The sequence below is a fragment of the Lutra lutra genome, chromosome 2 (assembly GCF_902655055.1).
Source record: "Lutra lutra chromosome 2, mLutLut1.2, whole genome shotgun sequence".
Classification (NCBI taxonomy): domain Eukaryota; kingdom Metazoa; phylum Chordata; class Mammalia; order Carnivora; family Mustelidae; genus Lutra; species Lutra lutra.
In genome coordinates, this window is record NC_062279.1 from 1,613,254 (window position 1) to 1,637,064 (window position 23,811).

At 55.4% G+C, this 23,811-nt stretch overlaps 1 protein-coding gene across 5 annotated transcripts in view; it reads left to right on the plus strand.

Moving 5' to 3' along the window:
• Positions 1-23,811, plus strand: part of DLGAP2 (DLG associated protein 2) — a 783,049-nt gene that overhangs the window by 752,600 nt on the left and 6,638 nt on the right. For all 5 annotated transcript variants that reach the window (XM_047713358.1, XM_047713386.1, XM_047713367.1 and 2 more), the window contains 5 exons: positions 149-190; positions 6,259-6,344; positions 7,831-8,246; positions 16,733-16,824; positions 21,050-21,202. In XM_047713358.1, coding sequence (XP_047569314.1) covers positions 149-190; positions 6,259-6,344; positions 7,831-8,246; positions 16,733-16,824; positions 21,050-21,202 — 789 coding nt within the window. The remainder of the gene's footprint in view (positions 1-148; positions 191-6,258; positions 6,345-7,830; positions 8,247-16,732; positions 16,825-21,049; positions 21,203-23,811) is intronic.

Here is a 23,811-nt window from a genome sequence, read left to right on the forward strand (position 1 = left end):
AAGAGCCATGTGTGCCTGGCACTGGCATGACGGGGCTCGATGGCTTGGGCATCCCGGGGACATGGGGGAGCGCAGGCTGGGGCGACTGCCCGCTTCACTAGGTCCTCTGAACCAGGTCCCCACACTGTGGCTTCATTGTTTTGTTTAGGATTCCGAATTCCCAGAACATCAGCCATACCCAAGGTCAGATGTAAGTACCGAAGATCCTCCAGAGCCGAGTACGCATGACTTTCTGTTTCCTCCCCTTCCTCGGGTTTCTCATACGACTGCTCTGCCACCTCTCTCTGTCCTGATTCTATATGCCAGGCACTATGCTAGGTGCCCCGTATTACAGCAAGGAGCCCTCGCGCCCCCCAGTGAGGTGGAATCAGTTCCCCCTTTGATGAGGACCAGGATGGGGCTCAAATAGGCAAGTGACCAGCAAGTGACCGGCTGCGGGGACCCCAGCGCTGGTCCGAGGGAGGGAGCAGGTTCAGACGCCGCTCCCTCCGGCTCCAGAGAAGATGTGTGGGGCGCTCAGATGCATGAGGCCGACTCCACGCTCCCGGCGCCGTGCATGTCTGGCCTTCTCACCGGCCACCTGCCGCCTGCCACAGGCTTCTCCCTGGCTGCCACGCCAGCCTGGGGCGAGGGCGGGACTGTCCTCTTCTGACTTTACTTGAGCAGCAGGTCACCTGCCGGTTGAGGGCGCCCCCCCACCTCCACGTCATCTCCCAGATGCCCCGACAACTTTCCTCACCCCGTGGCACTTTCTGCTTCGGGCAACCACGCCCTTCTTCCACAAACGTCCATCTCCTCCCTGCCAGCCCGTCCGTCCCCAGCCATTCCCACATTAACCCCTCCCTGGAAGGCTTCCTGCGCACCCCCCCACTGCACCACGTGTCCTTGAAGACCCAGCTGCCCCCCGCCTTCGCCACCCAGCGCCTAGCACAGTGCCTGGCACATAGCAAGTGCTCGGTCAGTGTCGGATAAGTGGGTGCACGGGTGATGGTGGTGAGTGCTCCGTGGACACGGTGTGAGTGCGCGTGTGCGAGGGTCAGCTGTGTCCGTGGCGGTGGAGGAATGCACGGCGCCGCGCGAGCTTGTGCCCTTGCCATTACCGGACTTGGTGGCTCCAAGAGCCGATAGAAAACAGTGTCAGAGAAACTCAGGTTTTAGCACAAATGTGAGTCAAAGAAATGAAACGAAGCAGGTGTAGGGAGCTAGCTGACAGCGACGTAGAGCAAGGGGCCACTGAAGCAGAGCGAGACCCTGGACACGTGGAGGGCCCGGCAGAGTGGCCGGCATGTCCACGCAGCAAAGGCACACAATGCAGAAGTAGCAGAGAAGCAGGCTGTGGTCGTGGCCATGTCCCCAACTGTCCAGCACAGTCTCGTTATAATCTCATCATAACCACAGGGGCCAGGCATTATCCAAGTTACCAATGAGGAAACTGAGGTTCGGGGGTGAGTGGCTTGCCTAGAGGGTCATGGCCGGTAAGTGTTGCAGGCAGGATGGAAGACCCTGTGACGCCCACTGCCCAGACAGGACACAGGCGGGCTCGGTGCGGTGCGCGTCCCGAGCTGTGTGGCCAGGAGCGACCTGCCCCCATTCCGTGTGTCCTGTCGCTCATAGGGCGAGACGGCTAGCTCCACGCACACTCAGCCACCTCACGGCCGTGGCCTGCTCTTGGGGCAGAAGACCCACCTCGCATTTCCCACCCATGTCTGCAGGGCTGCGGGTGCAGCTCCAAGCCCTTCCTCACGGGTTGGCCTGGTGATATGGGGCCGTGGGCAACCCCGCGGTATCTCCCTCACGTTTCCTCATCTCTGCTGACATGTGCCTCTCCCCTGTGTCCCTGGTCTGTGGATCTGTGGCGTGTGTGTCCCTGCAGCATCTGTCCTCTCCTCGTGCACGTGTCTGTGTTTGCGACTGTCCGCTGGAAACGTCTCCTGCTCCCAGACATGGCGGTTTGGGTCAGTGTGCAGGGATTCCTCGGGCCCACGTGCCCCCGTCGCCCTGTCTGTAAAGTGGGAGCGATCACTGCTCTGACATCGCCAGGTTGGGGGTGAACGGAGCTGCCACCACGGGCCTCTTATTCCTCAACTCAAGCGTCCAGCTGCGAGAACACCATTTTGCCCACAAGGCGGATTTTTCGCTGCAGGTCTTCTGAGCCATTTTACGTTCCGACCAGCCTCCCGCCACCTGCTCTTGGAAGTGCTGATGCTGCGTGGGGCGTCTCTCTGCAGCCAGGCAGGCAGGGCTCCTTTCGCTCCTGGACTTATAATAGGTCCCCGAGGGAACTAGGACCGCTGGGCCTCAGAGGCACAGCACCTGCCCAGCTCAGCGCTGGCTTCTGAAGGCAGAGCATGAGTGATCTGGATGGAGGCAGCAGAGATGGGGGGAGCTGCCCCCGGAGTTGGTAATGGCTCTCTGCCTGGATGCTCCTCCCAGGGGCTGTGGAGGCGGGGCTCCGACTGCGGCTGGTTCCGCTCTGACCTCCCGCAGACGCCTGCTGTGCAGGAGAGGGGCCAGGGCACACTGGGGCCACCTCCTGCCCAGCTCACACACCCCAGCATGCACACGCTCACACTCACACTCAATGCACCTGCTCCTGGGCACTCAGGATTACATGTCTGCACAGACATGCGCACACGGGTACCTGCGTCCTCACACCGGCACACTCACGTGGATACACGCAGGTCACTTGCACACATGTGCGTGCACAACCACACATGCACATGTGCTAATGCCCACAAAGGTTCAAGCATGTTCGTGTGTGTACATGTGTGTACACAGCTAACATGTGCACAGCTGCCCATGCAAGTACACACACGTGTTCTTACGCTCACATGTGCATGTACTCACCTATGTGCCTGCTCGTGCAAACGCACTCACACACATACGCGCGTACGTTCACACAGGTACTTAAACGTGCACACACACCAGCCAACACAAACCAAGCTCCTTGTTTTGTAACAGACGTATTTCAAAACGTCCTCCTTCCCGCCTGTCGTCATGGCATGTGGGTAGCCTGCAGCCTCCGCCATCGCACAGGGAGGCCCGCGCGGGGCTCCGGGCTCTGCACACCTCAGACATTCTTCTGGGACGGCGCCCAGCACTCACGGCAGCAACCGGGGAGATGGCTGTCCCCATTCAGCAGGGAGCCCTGCAGACATGACATTTGCTTCAGTAAGAGCTCACTTATCACACGTGATTCTGCTAAGACATCTTCCTTCCTAATGCTCAGAGCGTGGTTGGCCCCATAAAATAAACATATGCCTTCCTTTCTCACAATTTTTAAGATCCCTTGACTTTTCAGCCTGATTCTCCTCTTGGGAAGAGACTCCTTTGATTTCTTTTCCACTGTGCAAAGCACTAATTCCTTTCCTTGTCTTAAATTTGCTTTTTTTCCTATCCGTGTAAGGGTCTCTGCTCCCAGGATTTCTGAAATGGTGAAGACTTTAGCTCGCCCAGACCATATGTGATTTTATCATCCCCCTCAGCCTTCGCCTTCTGAACACAGAGACAGCATCCCTTGTTCTTAGAGAAGTGTCCTGTGACAAGCACATAAGTCTGTGAGCTCCCCCTTCAGTGTCCGTGTCGCCGCATGCCTGGCCGTCTTCACAGTCAAGGTGAGGGTGAGAGGACAGTGTGTCGGCCCTGGCTGCGATAGCTTCTCCCTGTCTGCTTCCTGCGGAGACTTACTCTGGTCCAGTGAAGGGTCTCACGTCCCCTCGGTTCTGAAATGAGGAAGAAAAGCCTCAAAAAAATTTGAGACTCCTTGAGAGTTTCGTGGTCCATTCGTAGCAGACTCTGGCCCCAAAGCTGTACCCTCCTCCTTCACCAGGAATGGGAGAGATTCCTAGAGCAGGGAATGTGGAGCCTGGATGAAAGGAGACAACATGGTGTTACCTGGTCGTGTGTTCAGTCACTCACGTGGCGTGTGTCCGTGGCTGTGGTTACATGCACGTCCTGTGATTTTGCTGTTCATGCCACCTGCTAGCGTGCATGGGACCATGAGCACCTTCCGTGGCGTAGCCCTCACAACCATCCTCTTCGTGCTGCCTCATGGTCGTGTCGTGAGCAAAGCCTAATTTACCCTCTGCTGCCGCCCCCCCCGCCTCACCCCTGCCCTGTTTCACCCGGTCAGTAGCGCGGGGACAAGCAGCTCTCACAACTACCAGAACCGATGGTGATTTCCTTAGACTAGAATCCCGGACGAGGAATAAATAAGACAATGTTCTGAATATTTCCAAGATAGAAACCACCACTCTTTCCATTACAAATATCTTTCTAAAATTGTATATGTGCACTGATCCCCCCAGTCACGCATCCATCGAATTCAACAATTTCTACCAGAACTGTAAAGCATAGCGATACTTTTGGTCCAGAAATCACAAACACCATGACTGTGCATAAAATGCGCACAGACGTGCACCTGTGCCAGCATCGTTCATCGTGGCAGAACAGGAAATAACCAGACGACCCCTCCATGGGAGACTAAATAAGTCGGGTGCTCCTGAAATGGAAAACAAGCAATTAAAACACAAAGCAGCTCTGTTTGCTCTGACATAGGACGACCTCTTCGATGTGGGGGCTGTTACTGCTGTCTTCCATGTAAAGTCATGACAGTAACAATCCCCACGTCCAGGAAGGAGAGTATGTCAGAGCCATGACCCCCGCACAGACAGCAGCAAGGTTAGATCAGGCTCCAGATCTAACTCCAGAACGTCTGTCCTCCTGTGGTCACCTGTGTCCTCATCTCGCTGTCCAACCACACACCACAGAGGGGGTGTGACCTCCCTGTGTGCGTGCGAGGTGCTGCCAGTCAGAAGGGGGGTGTGCCCAGCTGTGCTCTATGGCTCGCGAACTCACCAGGAGCCCCAGGTCCGGCTGTCTCTATTCTGGTCACAGAGCAGCAGAACAGAGTGCGGCGCTGGAGTCAGACAGACGCAGGCGTGCATCCTCATTCTGCTCCCCGAGAGCTGTGCACCCCTGGGCAAGTTACTCACCTTCTCTGACTCCTCAGCTGTTCGGAGTGGCAGGAGATCACAGCAGGTCATGGACGCTGCCCGCAGCAGCGCTTACTATGCTCCTGGTGTAGGCCTGGCACCGGCTGAGCCCACAACAGACAGCGGTGTTGGCAGTGTTGTTTCTCCTGCCGCTAGTCAGGTCAGCGCTCAGTGGCCTGAGCTCGGCCATAGGGCAACCACAAGGTACAGTCACCGACTCTCCAAAGTCCCCACAGGGTGTCAGAATGGTTTGCCGAGTGGTTCGTATCTTGTCCTCATGGTAATCACTAACGTCTTTAAGAGAAAATGTGGTTTACAACTTAGGTGTGACATTTCCGACTAGGGTCAAGGTCCCCCAGCTGCAGTAGGTAGCGTTTCCGGGGATGCAGGAAAGGGATGTCGCAGCAGCCAGGATGATCTTTACGGTTAAACTAACCTTCGGTTTCGCAGACTTCTTGTGCCTCGAGTTCGGGTTTTGTTGTTGTTTGTTTGTTTTAGAAAACGGACTGTATCAGCAACCCCTCACATGTTCCTCTGCCCCGCGGATGGCCCCACAGCACTTGCTGGGTTTGGGAGACAATTTGGGCAGATAGAACCACAGGAAGGATACTGTTACGCTAAAAAAATAAAAAATTTAAAAAAAAAAAGCTTAAAAAAAAAAAGAACCACAGGAAGGGTCCGTGCGCAGTGCGAGGCTTCTGACACGGCCTCGCTGGGCACAGTTCCATTAGCAGATGCAAGACACCTGTGTGGAGGGGCAGCAGGGAGATGGCCTCCGTGTCCCAGTGCACGCTGAAATTCCTTTCCGTGTGTTTTTGTGCGTGGACGCAGCCACCAGTGTGACTCTAGTAAATCGCGTGTGTGGTTGTCAGCTCCCTCTGGCTCCTGTGGTACTCACCTTCTTCACTGCAGCACGTGATAAGAGCTTTTAAGTCCTATAATCACTCAATCCAACGAAGCCTATTTTTTGCCTTAGTGGAACTAAGCAGTTTCATCGGCATACATTTGAGAGATCAGAGTGCAATGCTGAGTTCAAGTTGTCATGTGAAATTTGATGAAACACAGTAGCAATGTAATTACACCGTTATGAATGCATTCCCCTTTTTTGTGACTTTACGGGGTCAAGTGCATCTCTGCACTAACTAAATGTGTAATTAGTTATAGCAAATGAACACATACACACACACACACACACACACAGAAAACAGTCCCTGCCCAGGTCCCTTGTCTCGGTTCTAAAATAAGATATTCTGTGTCACATTAGGTGGAAACAGCCACAGACTCCGACACGGAGAGCCGGGGCCTTCGGGAGTACCACTCTGTCGGCGTCCAGGTGGAAGACGGGAAGCGGTAACTCAGCCCCAGCGCGGTACACGACGTCCCCAGCGAGAGTGATCTGTTAGGGGCCCAGCTGTACACGTCTAGCTCCCGCTGGCCATCAGTGATCATGCCGTGTGTGGGAAGAGGGTCAAATAATTACACTTTGCAGTTTATACTGTTCAAGTGTGAATTAACATCTGCTCATGTCTTGTTCTTGTGAGAGGCAGGGGAGTAATTCTTTCTCAAGTGATTCACTGCCCAGGAAGTTGGGCAGTGAGGGGCTGACGGGCCTGAGAGCCAGAGTTCTTCCCCCAAAGGGAGAACGGGGGAGCTTGAGGTGGAACTGGGTGCACATCTCCTTACCTAATAATGTTAAAAGTAAAACGAAGAAAGAGAAAGCGAAGGAAGGAAGTTTAAGACCTTAGCATACTATGGTTTCAAACTATAAAATACAGAGGTGCCTATGATGGTGGTGTGATTTTTGTATCGAGAACAAGATGATTATTTTGTATTAAAAAAAAATACATCTTGTACATTTCATAAAAAACTAATCTAATGAGAGGATTATCACATCTGCAACGTCAGTTAGCACGTAGTCCTGGGGGACGGTGCTCATCGTGGTGGGCGCTGGGACCCAGCCAATAAAGATTGTGATTGCAAAGAAATCTATAAGCTATTGGCTTCCCAGCTTCCCTGGAGAGCACTTAGACCGCAGACAGCTTCTGCGCGGGGACCGGACCTGCGGCCCTCCAGCCTTCCATTCCCATCATGGGTTCCTTCTTTCCTCCTTTGCCTCCAGCAAAGACACCAAGTGGCAAACTCATTAGCCAGCTGCAGACACAGCTGTTGCCAGAGGAGGGCTCTGTTGGTGAGAAGCCAAATGCAGAGTTAGGGATCTGCTTGGAGTAGCCCCCTCCCCCCACACACAGAGGGTTCTCACCCGCAGCGTCCGGACTCCCATCATGAGCCCTTCCCTGCCCATCCTTTCGGTAACGGGCTGCGTGGGCCTGGGGGCCGTTCCAGCACACAAGCCTGCTCAGGTCAGAATCTGGATTCCTTTTTTGCATAAAAGACTTAATGGGGATAATATTAAGTTATTCAGGTAGGAGAAGAGACTCACGTTCTGAAACGTGGGGGTGCAGAAGTTATTCACATAAAGGATGTGACCTGGCCTTCCTGTTGCATCCGAGCAGCACGGGGCAGGTCTGTCAACGGAACGAACTGCGCCACAGCTGCGGGTGACACGTGCATCATCCTCACTGCTCCCTGCAGTGCCCGTCCGTCTTCAGGGCCGTTATTTAGGCATTGAGACTTGGGTAGATGTGAGAGGTTAATTACAAAACCCAACGTTCGTTCGCGGCTGAAATGCCGAAATAGCAGCTGAAGGACGGGACGATGTCTTCCCCGAGAGCGCTGTGCTCACCGTAGGCAGGCGTGTCCTCAACCAGCTAGGCGTGGGCTCGCCGCAGAGTCAGCTCCGAAAGCCTCCCCTCTCTCTTCCTTCCCTCCCCCACAGACATGGGCGTTTCAAGCGTTCCAACAGTGTGACCGCCGCCGTCCAAGCAGACTTGGAGCTGGAGGGCTTCCCGGGACACGTCACCATGGAGGACAAAGGCTTGCAGTTTGGGCCATCCTTCCAGCGGCATTCGGAGCCCAGCACGCCCACCCAGTATGGGGCTGTAAGGACTGTTCGGACCCAGGGGCTCTTCAGTTACAGAGAGGACTACAGGACCCCCACGGACACTGCCAACCTTCCACCGCCGGACCCCTGGCTGGAGCCATCCATCGAGACAGCGGACACTGGGAGGATGTCCCCGTGCCGGAGGGACGGCTCGTGGTTTGTGAAGCTGCTGCACGCGGAGACGCAGAGGATGGAAGGCTGGTGTAAGGACGTGGAGAGAGATGCAGAGGAGAACGACCTCTCGGAGGAAAGTAAGAGCTTACCCCCTCCCCAGGCTTCTTAGCGCCGGTTGTTGGTCAGTAGAGCGAGCGGGCAATGGGCAGGGGCTCAGCTCCCAGAAGGCAGGGGCAGAAGCGCCGTGGCATGCTCAAGGGGACCCTTTGGGGTCTTGTGAGATCGCGAGCCCGAGGGCACTGACCGCGGCGTGGGTGGTGTGGTTGAACTTTCCATGTGCCTCTCCTCCTGAACTCTCGCAGTGACTGGCTGTGGAGGATGCCCACTGGCTTCCAGAATCGTTACTACCCTGTGTTTCCAAGGAATTTAGTTGGCTTTGCTTTTTTTTTTTTTTTTAAGATTTATTTATTTGAGGGAAAGAGCATGAGCTTAAGCAGGGAAAGGGGCAGAGGGAGACTCTCAAGCAGACCCCACAGTGAGTACTGAGCCTCACCCGGGGTCCATCTCAGGACCCCGAGATCACGAGCTGAGCTGGAGCCAAGAGTCAGACACTTAACCGACCGAGCCCCTCAGGCGCCCCTTGAGTTGGCTTTATGCCAAAGAGAAGGTTGAGATGAGTAGAGATTGAGCCAGCCAACCCCCTGGCAGTGTGCACCCAGCTCCCCATCACCGTGCTGGGTGGGAGTCCGTGTGACCTCCTGACCAGGCCCGCAGAGCACAACTGCTCCAGCCCCTTTCTGGCTCTGACGGGCCTCTGCCTCTCGGGAGAGAAAGGGACAGCAGTCCTCGTTCTGCACCTGCCTCCCACTGACCTGAAGAATCCTGTCTTGCACATTGTCAGAGTTGCTCTATGTGATTTCTAAACAAACACCACCTGTCTTTGTGGATAGACCAAGGATCCGAGAGTAATTGTCACCCACCTGGAACTAATACTGCCTTGACCAGAATATGGTTTCACAGAGGCATTTCTGAATGTCTTGACTCGACGAGTCATGCTCTCTTTTTTCTTTTCCCATGAATTCCTTTGTCCATTTGCTGGACTCTAAATTCTCACGTTCCGAAGGATGGCTGGCGTCCTTGGGAATTGTGGGCCTCCGTACATGTCTCGATGTCTGCTGTGATAGGGTCTGTCTGCCCTGCACATGGAAAGACGATGATGAAATTATGTGGACTTATGTAAGAGTATGATTCCTGGGGTCCAGAAAGCCCAGAACCTAATTGGCGTGTCGATCGCTCGCAGTCAGAACTTCCCTGTTAGCCTAGGAAGAGAGACATACGCCAGTTCTCCTCCCCCACACTCCTCTCTTCAGCATCACGTCGCACACACTGTTCACCGGGGTGGGTGGGAGACCCTGGGTGTTTCTGAGGAAGTGTGGCCGTGGCGAAGCATTTGAACTTGCCCCCCACCCGGCTGTGGCTGATGGGCTCATGCGTTTGTCCAAATGTATTACCCGTTCAGGGTACACTGAGTGCAACAATGACTCACAGTTCTGATATTTAAAAATCACTCATCTCACTCGTAGGTCTGTTTCTGCTTGGCAAAATCAGTACTTAATGTCTGCAGGGATTTACGGTCTTTATCACAAAGACAAAACTTGGAAAAAGTAAACTGCCTAAGTTGATGCGAAATCGGAGTCAGGCTGTGGGCTCCCGCTGTGCGCCTGGGGTCGGTGTGCATTCTTCCGGGGCCTGGGACGGGCCGACCCACGGGGTGGTCAGCCAGGACATGTCCCCGCCCTCCTGCAGTAGAACCCCGCAGAAGACGAACTTGTCCGCTCTAGCTCGGTATGTGTCTGTGCATTTGGTCCTCTCATCATTTGATGTTACATCATTTAGGACACATCCAAGAAGTTTTGGCCCCCCTTTGTGGGCAGGACAATAGGAGACACTAGACGCTGCTGTGTTTGGAAGGAGGCCCAGAGCTTTCGTTACCTTACCATGATTTTCCATATTTAACATGCCCTTAAAAATAATGTAGTTATTTTAGTATAATGCAATATTATTTTCCAAGAATTCTAGTTTAAAAAGGGATACTGTTTTAAAATAAGAGAGCCCTACACCACGACGTACCAAGCACGAATCCCATGACAGATCTTGTGGGCAGGTCTCTGCACACCTCGCTCAGCGCTCACCACCCTGCGCTGGGGTGCGTGGAGAGCAGCGTCGCCATCCTAACAATAAGGACACCCGGGCCTAAGGAGATTGGCATCTCCCCCCAGATCCCACAGAGTACGGGGAGGGAGTCGAGAGGCAAGGTCAGGATGGTCTCCTGTCGAAAGCTATGCTTCATCACTGGGCTGCTGGAGGCTATCAAATCCCAGGGTCCCTTTACTGGGCACCCTCTCCCCGCATTGCCTCCTTCCAGTCTGCACTCCTGTGGACTACCTTCTGCCTAGCGTAGAGCGTGTCGAGTCCTGGTCCTTGGCCATTTGCTTCATTCTGGTCTCCGGTGGCTGTGGCACCCGCTTGTGCTCCAGACAGAATCCCTGGGCAGATAAAATGGAGACTTAGCTCGTCATTGCTCGGCCACCGGAGATGAAGAGGGAAAAAGGGGCAAATTCCTTCTCAAACCAAACACAAAAGATCTAACAGTTGGAAGGCTTCATCCCTGACGCATTGTCCTGGTAAGTCATGATTATCTTGTCATTGGGGGCATTGGGGAGAGTTCTGGGAACAGTGCTATAAAGCTACTTTATACGGAATTCCGTTCAGTGGCCAGCAGTGACCCCCGATCGGCCGTGAGAGTCCATCCTCGTGGGAAATACAGTACTCAGACTCTGGCCGCCTTAATCGGAGGCATCTGGAAAGCACGTTCTTCTTCAATGAGCTGTAGCAGAAAGCGAATTTCTGCTGCCCTCGATTGCATTTCCCTAAACACCTTTCCTGAAGCTCTGGGATCTTCTTGGATTCTCTCATTGCTGTGAACATTCAACAGATACTTCCTGAGTACGTGCCTGAGCCGGCTGCCACCCCACAGACCGTAGGCTGACGGGGAGTGACCAACAGTGTAGACACGGACTGCCATGCCCGGGATCAGTGAGACCGGGACAGAACTATGTATACCGAGTGGAGAACCTCCCCCCACCCCCCGTGTAGTGGGAGACATGCAGATGGGAGCTTAAGAAACTCACAGGTGTGAGATGCTTTCACCAGCGGAAATTCCAGGAAGGCTTCATGGAGACGGTGGCATGATGCTGGGCCTCGAAGGGGCGTCGGATTCGGCTGCACGGCAGGGGCAGCAGAGGGGTGGATGGGGGAAGCCCCTCCACGGACAGGAACCCCTGTCTCCAGGCTCCTTAAGAGGAACTTCACTTTGACATGGACTCGGCACCTGCCTGCCCTTGGGGACATGCATTCCTCAGAGGACAGGACGCTGCGGAGTCCTCCCGGGGCCATGCCTCTGCTGTCGTGGGAGGTCTCTGGCTCCTTGGGTGCGGGGACGCTGTTTGCTGCATTTGCCTTCACTGCCCGTGTCCAGCACAGGGCTGTGCCGCGGAGACATAGCAGGAACAGGAGGAAGAACGAGGTGGACGGTCGTCAGGGACGGGGACGGTCACACTCCTGTCACACCCTCATAAACGCTCGAATCTAACCCCCCAGACCTCCCGTCGCCCTCACGTGGGGGCCTGGGTGCACCCACCCGCCCAGCCTGGAGAGTTCAACTAATGATTTGCTTTGTGTGCGCTTGTCCCAGTCCTGGTTCATGACTAAACATGACGGCTTTGCTGGAAGACTCGGCTGCAGAGAACAGAGAGTAGACGCACTTGATACTTTCTGTGATTTTCTTAATTTCTTTCCTGAAGTTGTGCAGACGTGTGACCGTTTTGTGGACGAAGATGACACAACACTTTGGCTGTGGGCTTCTGTGCCCTTCGCACCTGAAACCGGCGCCCTGTTAATCAACGTGAGGTATTTCCCTAAGAAGTGTTAAAACATCAGCTCTGATGCTTGCACTTGTTTTGAGAACAGAAGGTTACTGGTGAGGCCACCTTTAAAAAGAAGATTACGTTAATCTGGCTTGTTAAAGCAGAACTCGAGCTCCCATCACGTGCACTGATTTCTTCCACACTGTAGTTTTATCGTCGCGGCTCACGCACGGCGCTGATCGGCTGAAGTGAGACCCGTTCGGCCCTGTGTGGTCGATGAAAAGCATCAGGAGCCCACGTAAATGCGGTGCAAGTTAGTCATGTCCGAGCGGCCTTCCTCTTGTTAAGTCATTAAAGACCCGTCCTGGAGGGACTGGAAACCATTACTATACTCATATTTGGGGACTTTTATATTAGTTAGATTAAACCCAAATGGGGGCTTAAGCGATTCCCTCGTCTGAGGGTCTCCCTTTACCGGCAGAGAGAGGGGGACCCCGGGCTCCCAGCTGTGACCTCCAGGCGGGGCCACGCCCAGCTCATAGACAACACAGCAGGCATGGGGAAGAGGGACATGTTGCTCAGAGCCACCCTGAGTGCACAGGCACAAGGAGGACAGGGGCCGGAGAGAAGCCACCCCTGTGTTTGTAGTTTGGTGGACGCCTCGTGTCAGCAGAGGAATGAAAACTGCAGAATCAGACATGACCGCAGCCGCCCCAGCCCTGGGGCCCAGCAGACTGTGCAGCTGCCGCCACCGGCCTCCCGACGGGCTTGCAGGTTCTCGAGCAGCCCGGGTAGGTGCTCAGGGGGATGTCCCTCACATGCCAGGCTCCAAAGGGCCACGGGACACTGGAGTGGGCAAAGACACATGCGCACGATAAACACAAGAATGGTGACGCGTGAGACCTGCAGGGGGGACATCAGCGCAAACAGTGATTTTCCCGCACCTGTTCCATTGGAACAGTCCTGGGGGAGCCCGAGAGACCCGAGAGGAGATAAACAGTCCCGTGATCTTTTCAAACGATGCAAATTCTACAAAAATCCACTTCAGCTTCTGAAAGCGTAAATGTTGTCCTGGCATTTCATAGCAAATTTAGAAAGAATTGGAAATTCTAGAGGACGTATGAAAAATGAAAGGGAGTGAGGGAGCGAATCAAACTTCCTCGCGCGTTGGAGGCCAGCGCCGCGTCCGGCTCTTCATCAGTCCGCGTTCCGGGAGCTCACCTGCAGCTCTGGAAACCAAGTGTCGGGACTATGACGACATTAGGGGAGTATAGTGGAAAAGAATAAATTGAATTTTTCACTTCCAATTCTCAGCAGATATGGGAAGGTATTCGCATTAAAGGTACTGGATGAAACTGTCCCCGCTCGCCCAGAGGCAGACCCTCTCGCCATTAGCAGTCACATCGTGACCTTCTCTGCCACGTTCCCCGTCTCTCCCGAGCCGCGATCATTTTGCACCCTTCAGACTAACCCCGCATCCCACGCAGTGTGCCGTCTACCCATGCTGAGTTAAGGCTATAAACTGAAGTGCTTTGTGTTCGTACTTCTGTTGAACTACATTTTAAGAAGAATATGAAAATTAGGGACTAAAACTAAGTTATATAAAACTGACTGACTTCTAATTACCGTCTGAGGGAACCTGGTCCCTACCAAGGAGCACTTTTGTCATCGCTGCTATGTCTGTCTTCCTGAAGTGACAGCCTGATCAAAACCCATGTCTCCAAATCTTTTCATCAAGTCTTACAGGTTACAGGGGTCACACGCGCAAACTCCCAGCAGCAGTGAGAGCAGAGCTGGGGAAACGCGTTCAGTTTGGGGATCAAAATGTGAATGAAGGGGAAAGTACTCTCACCCCTCCTAGGAGATGCTCTGACTCTGTCCCGCCACCTTTCTCCCTGCACCTGTCTACCGCTCCGTCCCTGAACCTACCCACTCCCACGTACCCCGTCCCAGCACCTGCCCACCCCTGTCCCTGCATCTGCTCATCTCCCCGCATCCCAGCATTTGCCCCCCATCCGCACTGCTGCCCACTGTCCTAATGCTGCACCTGCCCACCACCTGTCCTCAGGGCACACTCAGTCCTGAACCCCAGCACCCTCCCCCTCCCCCTGCACCAGCTCCCCCAACCCCAGATCCTGACCACCACTCCAGGCCCACTGCTGCCTGGCAAATCAGATCGAGGAGGAGGGTCTGTGGGGAGGAAAGCCCCTTTCAAAACAGATTGGCAGAACACACCTGGGCCCGGGGATCAAGAAGCATGAAAACATTTTTTAAGTCTGAAAGGATGCCACAGTGTTTTCTAATTTATTCACTTTTATTAAAGCCACACGTGTTCACCTTGTTAATATTCGAGAAGCGGTGCAGAATTAGATGCGTGAGGGAATGCCTCCCGCCTTCGGAAGGATAAGGACGTGACGGAGGCACAGGACACGGCAGGTGACAGACGGGCTGGCTGCGGCTTATCTTCAGCTCGTTCAGGAAGATAAACACGCGCGTGGCGAACTACTAATTGCTGATCCGCAGTGATGCGGGCGCCTTCCTTTCAGATCCTGCGTGTGTGTGAGGTTGTTCATAATAAAACTCTGGGGAGCAGCAAGGTGAGGTCCTCCCAGGCAGATGGGAAGACAAGACAAATTGAATTAAGCGTTGAAGTCCATCGTCTTACTCTGGAGAAAATCATTTTAAGGACATGTTATGCCCGATTCCAGCACTTCGCTTTTGAGGGAATGGACTAGCACTGCCTGCGGGGACCGCTGGCGCCCACGACACGTCTCGGACCCACCCACGGGGTCATGCCTGGGACTTCTGTCCGCACCGCTTCGTAGCACTTGGTCACGTGGATGTGGAGGCCCGGCCCCACCTCGGTCTCTGGCCCTCTCCTCCGGCGCCAGGCCCCGGGGGGAGCACAGCAACGGCGGGGCTTGTCTGGGGAGCGCTCGGCTCCTCCACGCGGGGTCTACACACACTGAAGGAGTCTCCCAGGCGCTCGGCTTAGAGGCCGCGGGTTATAGTCACTTGCATTTGGAAAATGGTGGGGGCCGTGGGGGGAGCGGGGTTTACTCCCCTGGACTCAGTTTCCCCTCTGTGGACACCCACGAGGCCTCGACAGTCGTGTGTGCCCCGCGGACCGGCACAGGCGCCCCAGGGGCATTGTCAGGACAGCCCTCCAAACAAGAAGCTGGGGGACGCAAGCTCATCCTTGGTGCGCCTCGAGCTCTGGTCCGCGCTCTTCTTGAGACGGGCCGGGAGTCCAGAAATGGTGGGTTGGCACAAGCCCGCGTGGGAGGGCGACGGTTCTTTACTCCCCTTCCAGGACGGGCGCATCTCCAGGGAAACAGCCCCTCTGTAACCACCTCCCACCTGCCGTTCACAAATACAGGCTCCTGTGGCGCTCTTGGCGGGAAGGCCGGAGATCGAGGCCCAGCCCCTGGCCCCCAGAGAGGCTGCCTCCATTCCTCGACACATGCACTCCGGAGGGTCTGCAGGAGAGCCGCAGGGCAGCCGGAAGTGAGCCGGTGGGGACAACCCGCTCCAGCTCCACAACGCCGCCTGCCGAAACCCTGTGCATAACTTGTTTCTGTGTCTCAGGGACGGAGGGGGCCTGGGCTCAGGGTATGGAGGCAGGAAACGGGTCCCCACAGATTCCCAAATGCTTGTGGAGTATTCTGAGTTGGGATCCGCTGAAGCTATTAGTTTCCAAATGATTATGGCGCTAACGCCTGGCAAGGACTGGTCCGTGTGAGGACAGGGGACGGAGGTGGCAGGCGTTGGAGCCACCCAGAGGTCACAGGACTGGGGCAGAGACCCGGCACGTCACACACACAGGCTTGCGTTCCCCCGAACTCCATCCCGAAGTGGTCACCCCACGCTTCTTCAGTGTGTTAAGTCCTCTCCATGGACAAAACTACAGCAGTCACTTGTTTAAAAAGTGGCGTTTGATTGCTTAAAGTCACATGACTTAGAAATCGTTTGGAGACTTCCTGTCATGTCACAGTGGGGTCACGGGAGCCGGGGGGCAAGGGTGTCGTCACTACAAATGCCCTTGGGGAATCAGTTGGTGAGTCGAATGTGATGGGAGCCCAGCACGGTGACAGTGACGTGGCTGCCCACGGGGCCTCGCGGCCAGTGGCAGGAGCTTGGACAGAGCCCAAGGCTGGGAGATGACTGGTCACAAGCACGCCACAGTCTCTCCCTGCACAGCTCCTTCCTCTGGGTAGACGCTTTCAGAGCCCCAGAGACGACTCCCATGAGTCCAATGAGGTCACCGAGTCCAATGTGATTTCCTAGAAATTAGGAATTACCATCTTCATTTTTGTGGAGGCCATAAAAAGTAAGAAGGACTCAATGTCTTTTCTGTTCCTACCTATGCCTCACCTTCTAGCTCCCCTGAGCAGCGTCGCTAGGAGAAGAGCCTCCTGCGGTATAGACCACCCATCCAGGCCACACTCGTCCCAGCATTGACCAGTCATAGCTTCACAGCTGGTAGTACTTACACGTCATTGCCTTTTCCTTTAAACCCGGACACAGGCCGGCCTGGAAAAAGCTTCCGTCCGTGGCCGTGCCCCGCACAGCAAATTCGAAGTTTTGACAAGGGGGAGACTCACTCAGGCATTTGAACCTGACTCCCCGTGCATCACTCTTGCTTTTGGTTTCTTGCTGACCCAGTTTTAAACATGTTTTGTTTGTTCTGTTCACAGTTCTTGGTAAGATCAGGAGTGCCGTGGGGAGCGCGCAGCTTCTGATGTCCCAGAAATTCCAGCAGTTTTATTGGCTGTGCCAGCAGAACATGGTGAGTGGATCTCAGGTGTGCTCAGCCCTTAGGGGCAGCCGAGGGGGCGGGGTCTCTGCGCTGCTCGGCCGGAGGCTCCTGGGGCCTGCAGAGCAGGGAGCAAATTCAAGCAACGTCCTGGGTTGGGGTTCAGGGTGGTGAAGAGGCCACTGTGAGGCCGTGCTGGGGGAGAGGAGGAGCGGCACGGGGACAGCCCCCCAGAGACCTAGGGCGCCTTTCCGCTGCACGGTCCACCTGCCCAAGGCCCTAGGAGGACAGGGATGGGAACAGCTGTGATGTCCGGGACAAAGACCGTGACGAGGGGTGGCTTGACTCAACGCGTTGACAGCAGCATTCAGAGAGATTTGGGAGAGACTGTAGAATAATCGGGGCTTTCTGTGTCATAGTCAGGACGGAAAAGAAGATACCAGGAACAGACAGCACAGTTGGCTTTAAACTTGGCTCTGACTGTTCTGAACGTTGAAGAGAAAGAACACCCACACGTAGGTTGACGCTTACTTATGGCATCTGTGTACACGCGCACACGTTCTTTGTCTGATGAAAGCACATAGCCGTGTGACTTTTTTGTAGAAGTAACGAAGGAGCTTTCACATCACCGCACAGACTGTTTCATAAACCCATACATGGATTTCTTTCAGCGCAAACTTATCGTTAAAATGCAGGTAGGTCTGTGCACCAGGGGAGCGATGGTGCTCACGATGTGACTTTGTTTTGTTGTTTTAACCTGTAAGGAGACGCGAACTTACCGGATGTTCTCACACATCAAAGGAGGCAGAGTGCACCAGAGCTGCCGACTCACCCTCTTGATTAGGATTGTTTAAAAGTATGTTTTCTCTAGTATTTTCCAGTTAACCCCATTGGAGTTCATCCCAAAATGTACAAAGTGGCCCTCGTGTCTCCCGGGACAGGAGATCATAACCCCCATTAGGAAGTGGGGGCAGGAAGGGTCCGTGCGCCTTGAGAGGGACGTGCGGCCGCGACGTCCCCAGCTGTGGTGTGTGGGGAGCATGTCCTGCTTTTCCCTGTCTGATGACTGTCCTTAAAGGGACGGATTTAGGCAGTTACTGAGCTCCGTATGTGTCACCTGAGTTGGGTAAGCATCGGTACTCACCGTCTTTAGGAACTCACTACCTAACGCACCGAACAGGCAGTAAAAACATGTAAAAATGTTACTCGAGCTTATAAAGTGTCCACGTCCTGTGTGCCAGAAGCAGCTAATACTAGATTTTTAATCATCCATCCAAATACTTTGGATGCTTTACACATGTCCAATTGCATTTTATCCTAACCTTCAAAAAGTCCTTTTCTGAGCTCTAATATACACAGTGTGGCTGCTTCCTTTTGTTTTGGATTCTATCTAGGATTCGAGGGGGAAAAAAAAACGCACCCACCCAAACCAGCCTGCAGCAGGGGGGGCAGGAGGGGTGGGTGTCTGAGGCGGCCTGGCCAGAGAGAGACGCTGGGGTGCACGCAGACGCCACGTCGTTAGCTGGAGGACTTAGGCGGCTGACCAGTTTCACGTCAAAGGAATGAGCCCAGAAGACAAGCCAGAGCCCAGACATTCCAGATGGAGAGCAAAGCAGCATGTCCAAGGCAAGGGCATCGGATACTGGCCGCGTCACGGGGCGCAGAGCCGAGCGGAAGCAATGGCCCTCGTACCCTACAGAACACGGGCTTCCCAGATGGACCAGGAGCCCGGCATCCCCAGCCAGCCTGGGAAGAGTGCATAGTCCCTTCCAGACCTACATGCCAGCAGCAGCACCGTCCCCTATGTGCCCTTTGGAGGACGTTAGCTGGGAAGGCGGGAGCCAGAGCCCACGCTGTGGGGCCTCTGCCGGCCGGGCCAACAAACCACCAAACTCTGCAGAATGAGAATTTAGCGGGGAAAGACAGCACTGTGTCGCTGTGCTGGGGGAGGGGGTGGCACGGCCCCCCACAGGCATGCGGCCATCCCCACCCAGGAGAGGGCAGAGGACGGGGTACAGAGACTGGGTGTGCCCGGCGGCTGCACACAGCCACACCCCTGCCTCGAGAGTAGCAGAGCAGGGCGATGTCCAACCTTGGGTCACCGGGAGCCTGCATCTCGCTAGGAGCACCTTCTTAGCTTTTCCCTTTAAGGACATGACCCGAGCCCAGCAACCTGACCTCGGAGATGAGCAGGGTCACTGCGCCACCTCCTGCAGACGCACTCAGGTGTCCCCCTTCCCAAACCCACAAAAAGCAAAGGTTCGTCGGGTTGGTGAAGTTGTTCAGAAGACTTCCACAGCCCCCCTTCGAAACTCCAGTGCAGACGGAACATGCCTCCCAGGTGTGAGAAGCCTCCTCCCGCCCCACTTCCTTCCTGATGGCCGCAAGCATGTTCAGGGTCCGGTCCTGTCACCGTCACTGCCAAATCGCGGCCCCAGCTATCACACGGTCGTGCTGTTTTTCCTCAGGAGCGGCAACTGAGTCAGGCTCCCACACGTGAGGGGACGAGCCCCCCTGGCTGGTGGACGGAGCTGCCCCCATGAAGACACTTCCCTGGAGGCTGGCTGTCCCCCTCGCCGATGCCCGTATCCCCCCGGCTTCCACGGACACACAGCTCGTTCCCCCTGACCTTCACCCACACAGGTTGCTGGCGGGTCGCACATGGCAGGCTGGGGGCCAAGCGATCATTCTGATAAGGGTGTCAAGCCAGCGTGATGTGGACTGAATGTGTCCCCCAGAGTCATGACGTCAGGCGATGGAGCCTTCAGGCTGTGATGAGGTCATCAGGGTGGAGTCCCCATGAATGGGGTTAGTGTCTTTACAAAAGGGACCCCACAGATCCCGCAGCCGCCCCCCACATGACACAGTCAGAAATCGGCCACCTGGACAAGGGCCCCCCCAGGACGCGTCCACACCGGCCTGATCTGAGATGCCCAGCCTCCAGCACCGCGGGGCTCTGTCTCGCCGCCCCGATGGACCATAGTCCATCGGACCTTTGACACAGGCAAAGGACGTGGAGCTTACTGGGAACAATTCACAAGTAAGATGAAATTTGCACATTATAAGCAAATTCACCAAAATTTCTCAGTTGAATCTGAGATAGCCTCCCACTGAATCAAAGACACCACCCGCGGAAACACCCACACACTTAACCCGGGGTCCCAGCCCCTGTGCCTCTAGGCAGGTACAGGGCGAAGCAGCTAGCCTCACACGGGCAGGGGACGTGGGCAGATGGGGGCGCTCATCTCGGAAAGCCATCTGACTTGGATGCAGCCCGCGCCCTGGGACGGCGTGCACCTGGGGCCAGCGTGCGGCTCTGCGGCCTCCCCTGTGCGTGCGGGACCTATCGATGAATCCACTGTGCACCTATCTTGGACGGGTGTCCCCGTCCTCCCTCTGCGGGGGCACAGCAAACAGGGGCCGCGTCTGTGCAGCCGCGCTGGCCGTGGGATTTAGCGCCGAGATGTGCCAGAGCCGCACAGAACCAGCTCCAAGCCCAGCCTCACCACCACTGCAGAACACGTGTCCCGGTCCCGGGCACCAGTCTGCTGAATAGCCCCCCAGGGAGACCGAAGATGCGGCCATCTCGTGGCTTTTAGGAACTGCCCAGTACCGGGAAACTTTGAGCGTCACCTAAGAAAGCATTTTCGAAAGGAAGCAAGGAATGAACATAGTGCACGTATCCTCTTTAATAGGCGTTGTTGTTCTAGAACGGTTTCAGGTTCACGGCAAAACTGAGAAGGGAGAGAGATTTCCCATTCCCCCGCCCCTACAAATGACCCTCTTCCCCGACAGAATGTGCTTCTGTTGCAGTCAGAGACCCTTCATGACAACGTCACCATCACCCAGAGTCCAGGGCGCACATGAGGGTCATTCCTGGTGTCGTGCGCTCTGTGAGTTTGGACGAACGCACCGTGATGTGAATGATATCATGCAGAGTAGTCTCCCTGCCTGAAATGTCTGTGTCCCACCCGTGTGTCCCTCCCCCCAGCCCCAGGCAATCTCTGATCCTTTTACTGTCCCCACAGCGTTTCATCCCCCAGAATATCACAGAGCTGGGATTACACACTTTGTAGCTTGTCCATATTTGGGGACGTGCAGTGTGTCAGCAGATACCTGTGCCAGCTTACCGGGCCCTTGCGAGCCCACTCGAACACTTGCATCGGAGTCGGAATTAGCTGGGCGTCTCCCTGACCCAAGGCCCTAAAAGGTACGTGCGGGGAAGAGTGGGCTGTAAGCTGTGCTCGTGTGTTGGCAGGACCCCAGCGCCATGCCGAGACCCACGTCCCAGGACCTGGCAGGCTACTGGGACATGCTGCAGCTCTCCGTTGAGGACGTCAGCATGAAGTTCGACGAGCTGCACCAGCTGAAGCTCGGCGGCTGGAACGTCGTTGAGTCGCCCGAAAGGAAGGTAATTCTGCCCGGCGTCCTCGCACCCCGGCCCGGCCCGGCTGCGGGAGTCACGCTCCATGCCATGGGCTCCTAGTCTCAGGTTAGCGACCCCGTGTCAAGCCGTCACCGGGCACGTGTGTGCAGAGGGATGGAGTCACCGGCCGGGTGCCGGAGGCTCATTCTTGCCGGCTCTCTTGGGCTTTAGCCGCAAACCACAAGCAGATCTAGAGTCTCCCTTCACGCAGGGTCTGCCCTCTGATCTGTCCTCATCACACCTTTGTTGGGATCATACGCAGGTGCTTTTCCACAGGGGTGTGTCAGGTCTGGTCACAGTGACTGCTTCCTGTTGAGATAAACGTTTCAGTTGCTTATCTCCAGCCGAAGCCAAGAAAACATTTCAAGCTTCAGTGAATGGTTTGATGATTAAAACTCCCTCTAGATCTCCCAGCCTCGCCCTTAAGTACCTGAACGTGTCCATTGAATTTAAACCCTTAAGGTCAGTCACATCTTCCCTTTGGATTTCGTCTTTAGGGGACTAACATATGGGTCTGAACCAGCAATAAACACATTGATTTCCTATCACATTTTAAAGATCTAAGTAAACATAAGATAGACATTGTCAAAATAAAATAATGACACGAACCCAGCATGCTTGGAAGCCGTGGCGGTAGCTTGTAGTACAGGACGGATGGCCATGTGGGGAGCCCGAGCAGAAGCCATCACTGCCATCAGCGCCGTGCCCACAAGGGTGCCCCCGGCCATCCTGGAGTTCGGGGCTCGATGCCGTTGACACCACGGCAGACCATGACAAATCACACAGACAGTGGGGCAGAGCGGAGTAGGCAGCCGTAGGCGCTCTGTGAGCCGTACAGCATAGGTAGGCAAGTCCCATAAGTGCTCTGGTTTTGAAGTGAAGGAGGTCACAAGTACAGCGGTGCCAATGTGGTTCTAATAAAATACTAAACATAGAACTCAGCCAGCAGTCTAAAGGCAGGCAGGAACCCTCCTATGTTTCTCATTCTTCTGCAATTGACAGCTGATAGCGTCCGTCCTGCCTGAGCTACGCACAGGGAGCAGCCCCTAGCTGAAGACCGCCTCTTGCCGGGGCGGACAGACACCCCGGTGTGCACAATGGGCGGCTCTTTCACACCGCAGAGGCCCCGCGCTTATGTTTCTTGAGCGAGTCCACTCTGTAGATCTGCGGCCACCTGGGCAGCCCTCCCTACCCTGGGACACTGGAGGCTGAGGGCCCTGTGCACGGCCGAGCCCCCCCACAGCTGCTCCCATGTATTTCCTGCAGCCCCTACTGCAGGCTCCTGAGCAGAGACGAGCTAGGTGGTCATGTGCCCGGCGCAGGAACCAACTTCCGAGAGAGCTGAACGTCTCAGTGAACCAGTCACCCCATCGTCATAGATGCCCGCCCGAGAGTCAGGAAGAAGGTGTTGCTTCTGGTCCAAGTCATTTTAATTTTTTTTAATCTGAGGAGAGGCAGAAGGAGAGGGAGAGAGAGAATCCCAAGCCGATCCCTCATCCAGTGAAGAGCCCAGCTCAGGGTTAGATCCCACAACCCTGATATCATGGCCTGAGCCAAAACTGGAAGTCAGCCACTCAGCTGACCAAGTCACGGGTACCACACCCCCTACTTTTTAAAAACATCTCGATCCAAGCCATTTTAGAATAAGTCGTGGGAATAAAGTGTCAGACAGCAAAGCAAGCCTTCTACCAAAGCCAACACTTGCAGTGGAAGATTTGGCCACTGGTGTCTGCCCCGCATGTCTTCCCCACAACGTGCCCCCAGTCCGGCCCCTCTGGGTTTCTGTAGAGGCTGGAGAGAGAGAGGGGGTGAGTTCCCCCCAACAACGAGGCGTCTGCTCAGACAAGTAAGGGGTTCTGGGGCCTTGTGCCAGGCACCCTTTCCTGGGAAGGGGCCAGTCGACTCCGTAAAGCCCTGTCAGCCCTCTGCCATCAGCACAGTCCGCCTCCAGTCCAGCCTTTCCGGTTAGGGTGTGCAGTGAGTGACGCAGCAGGGTTAGGGACACAGACGTGTCTCTGGAACAGTAACAAGCACTACATACCACATGCGCTGCATGACTGTGGCCCGGAGCTTTCTAGAAAAGGCATACACCTGTTTTCGTGACTTCTTTAAGAACATGAAGTAATCATGTGAGTCTGTGTACCATCTAGTTAACGTCAAAGGGTTTTAGGGCCCTAACAGGGATTTGGCTGATGGCCCCGCACGTAAGATGGTTTCCAGGAAGGCCCTTAGAATCCGGAGTCCGTAGAAAAGACTGCAGCATGTGACAGGGGTGTCAAGTGTCATCTGCCACACTCCCCCGGGTGCTCAAGACCTTGGGTGGCAGGCGTGTGCCAATGCTCGATGATGCTACCCTAGGCACGACATCAGAATAAAGCAGAGACCGAGGACACGGGCAGTGTTCGGGGGCGGGTTTGAGTTCCTTAAGTATGACGCTGTCACCAGACCCCAATACCCACCGAGGAAGGCTGTGAGAAGTCACGGGCAGGACCACCGGGCAGGTGGCCAGGCCGCGGGGTGGGCCATGGGGCCGGGCCAATTCGGGCCCTCGGGGGGTGTCCCATGCCACTCGTAGTCACCCCCGCCTGGGGCGG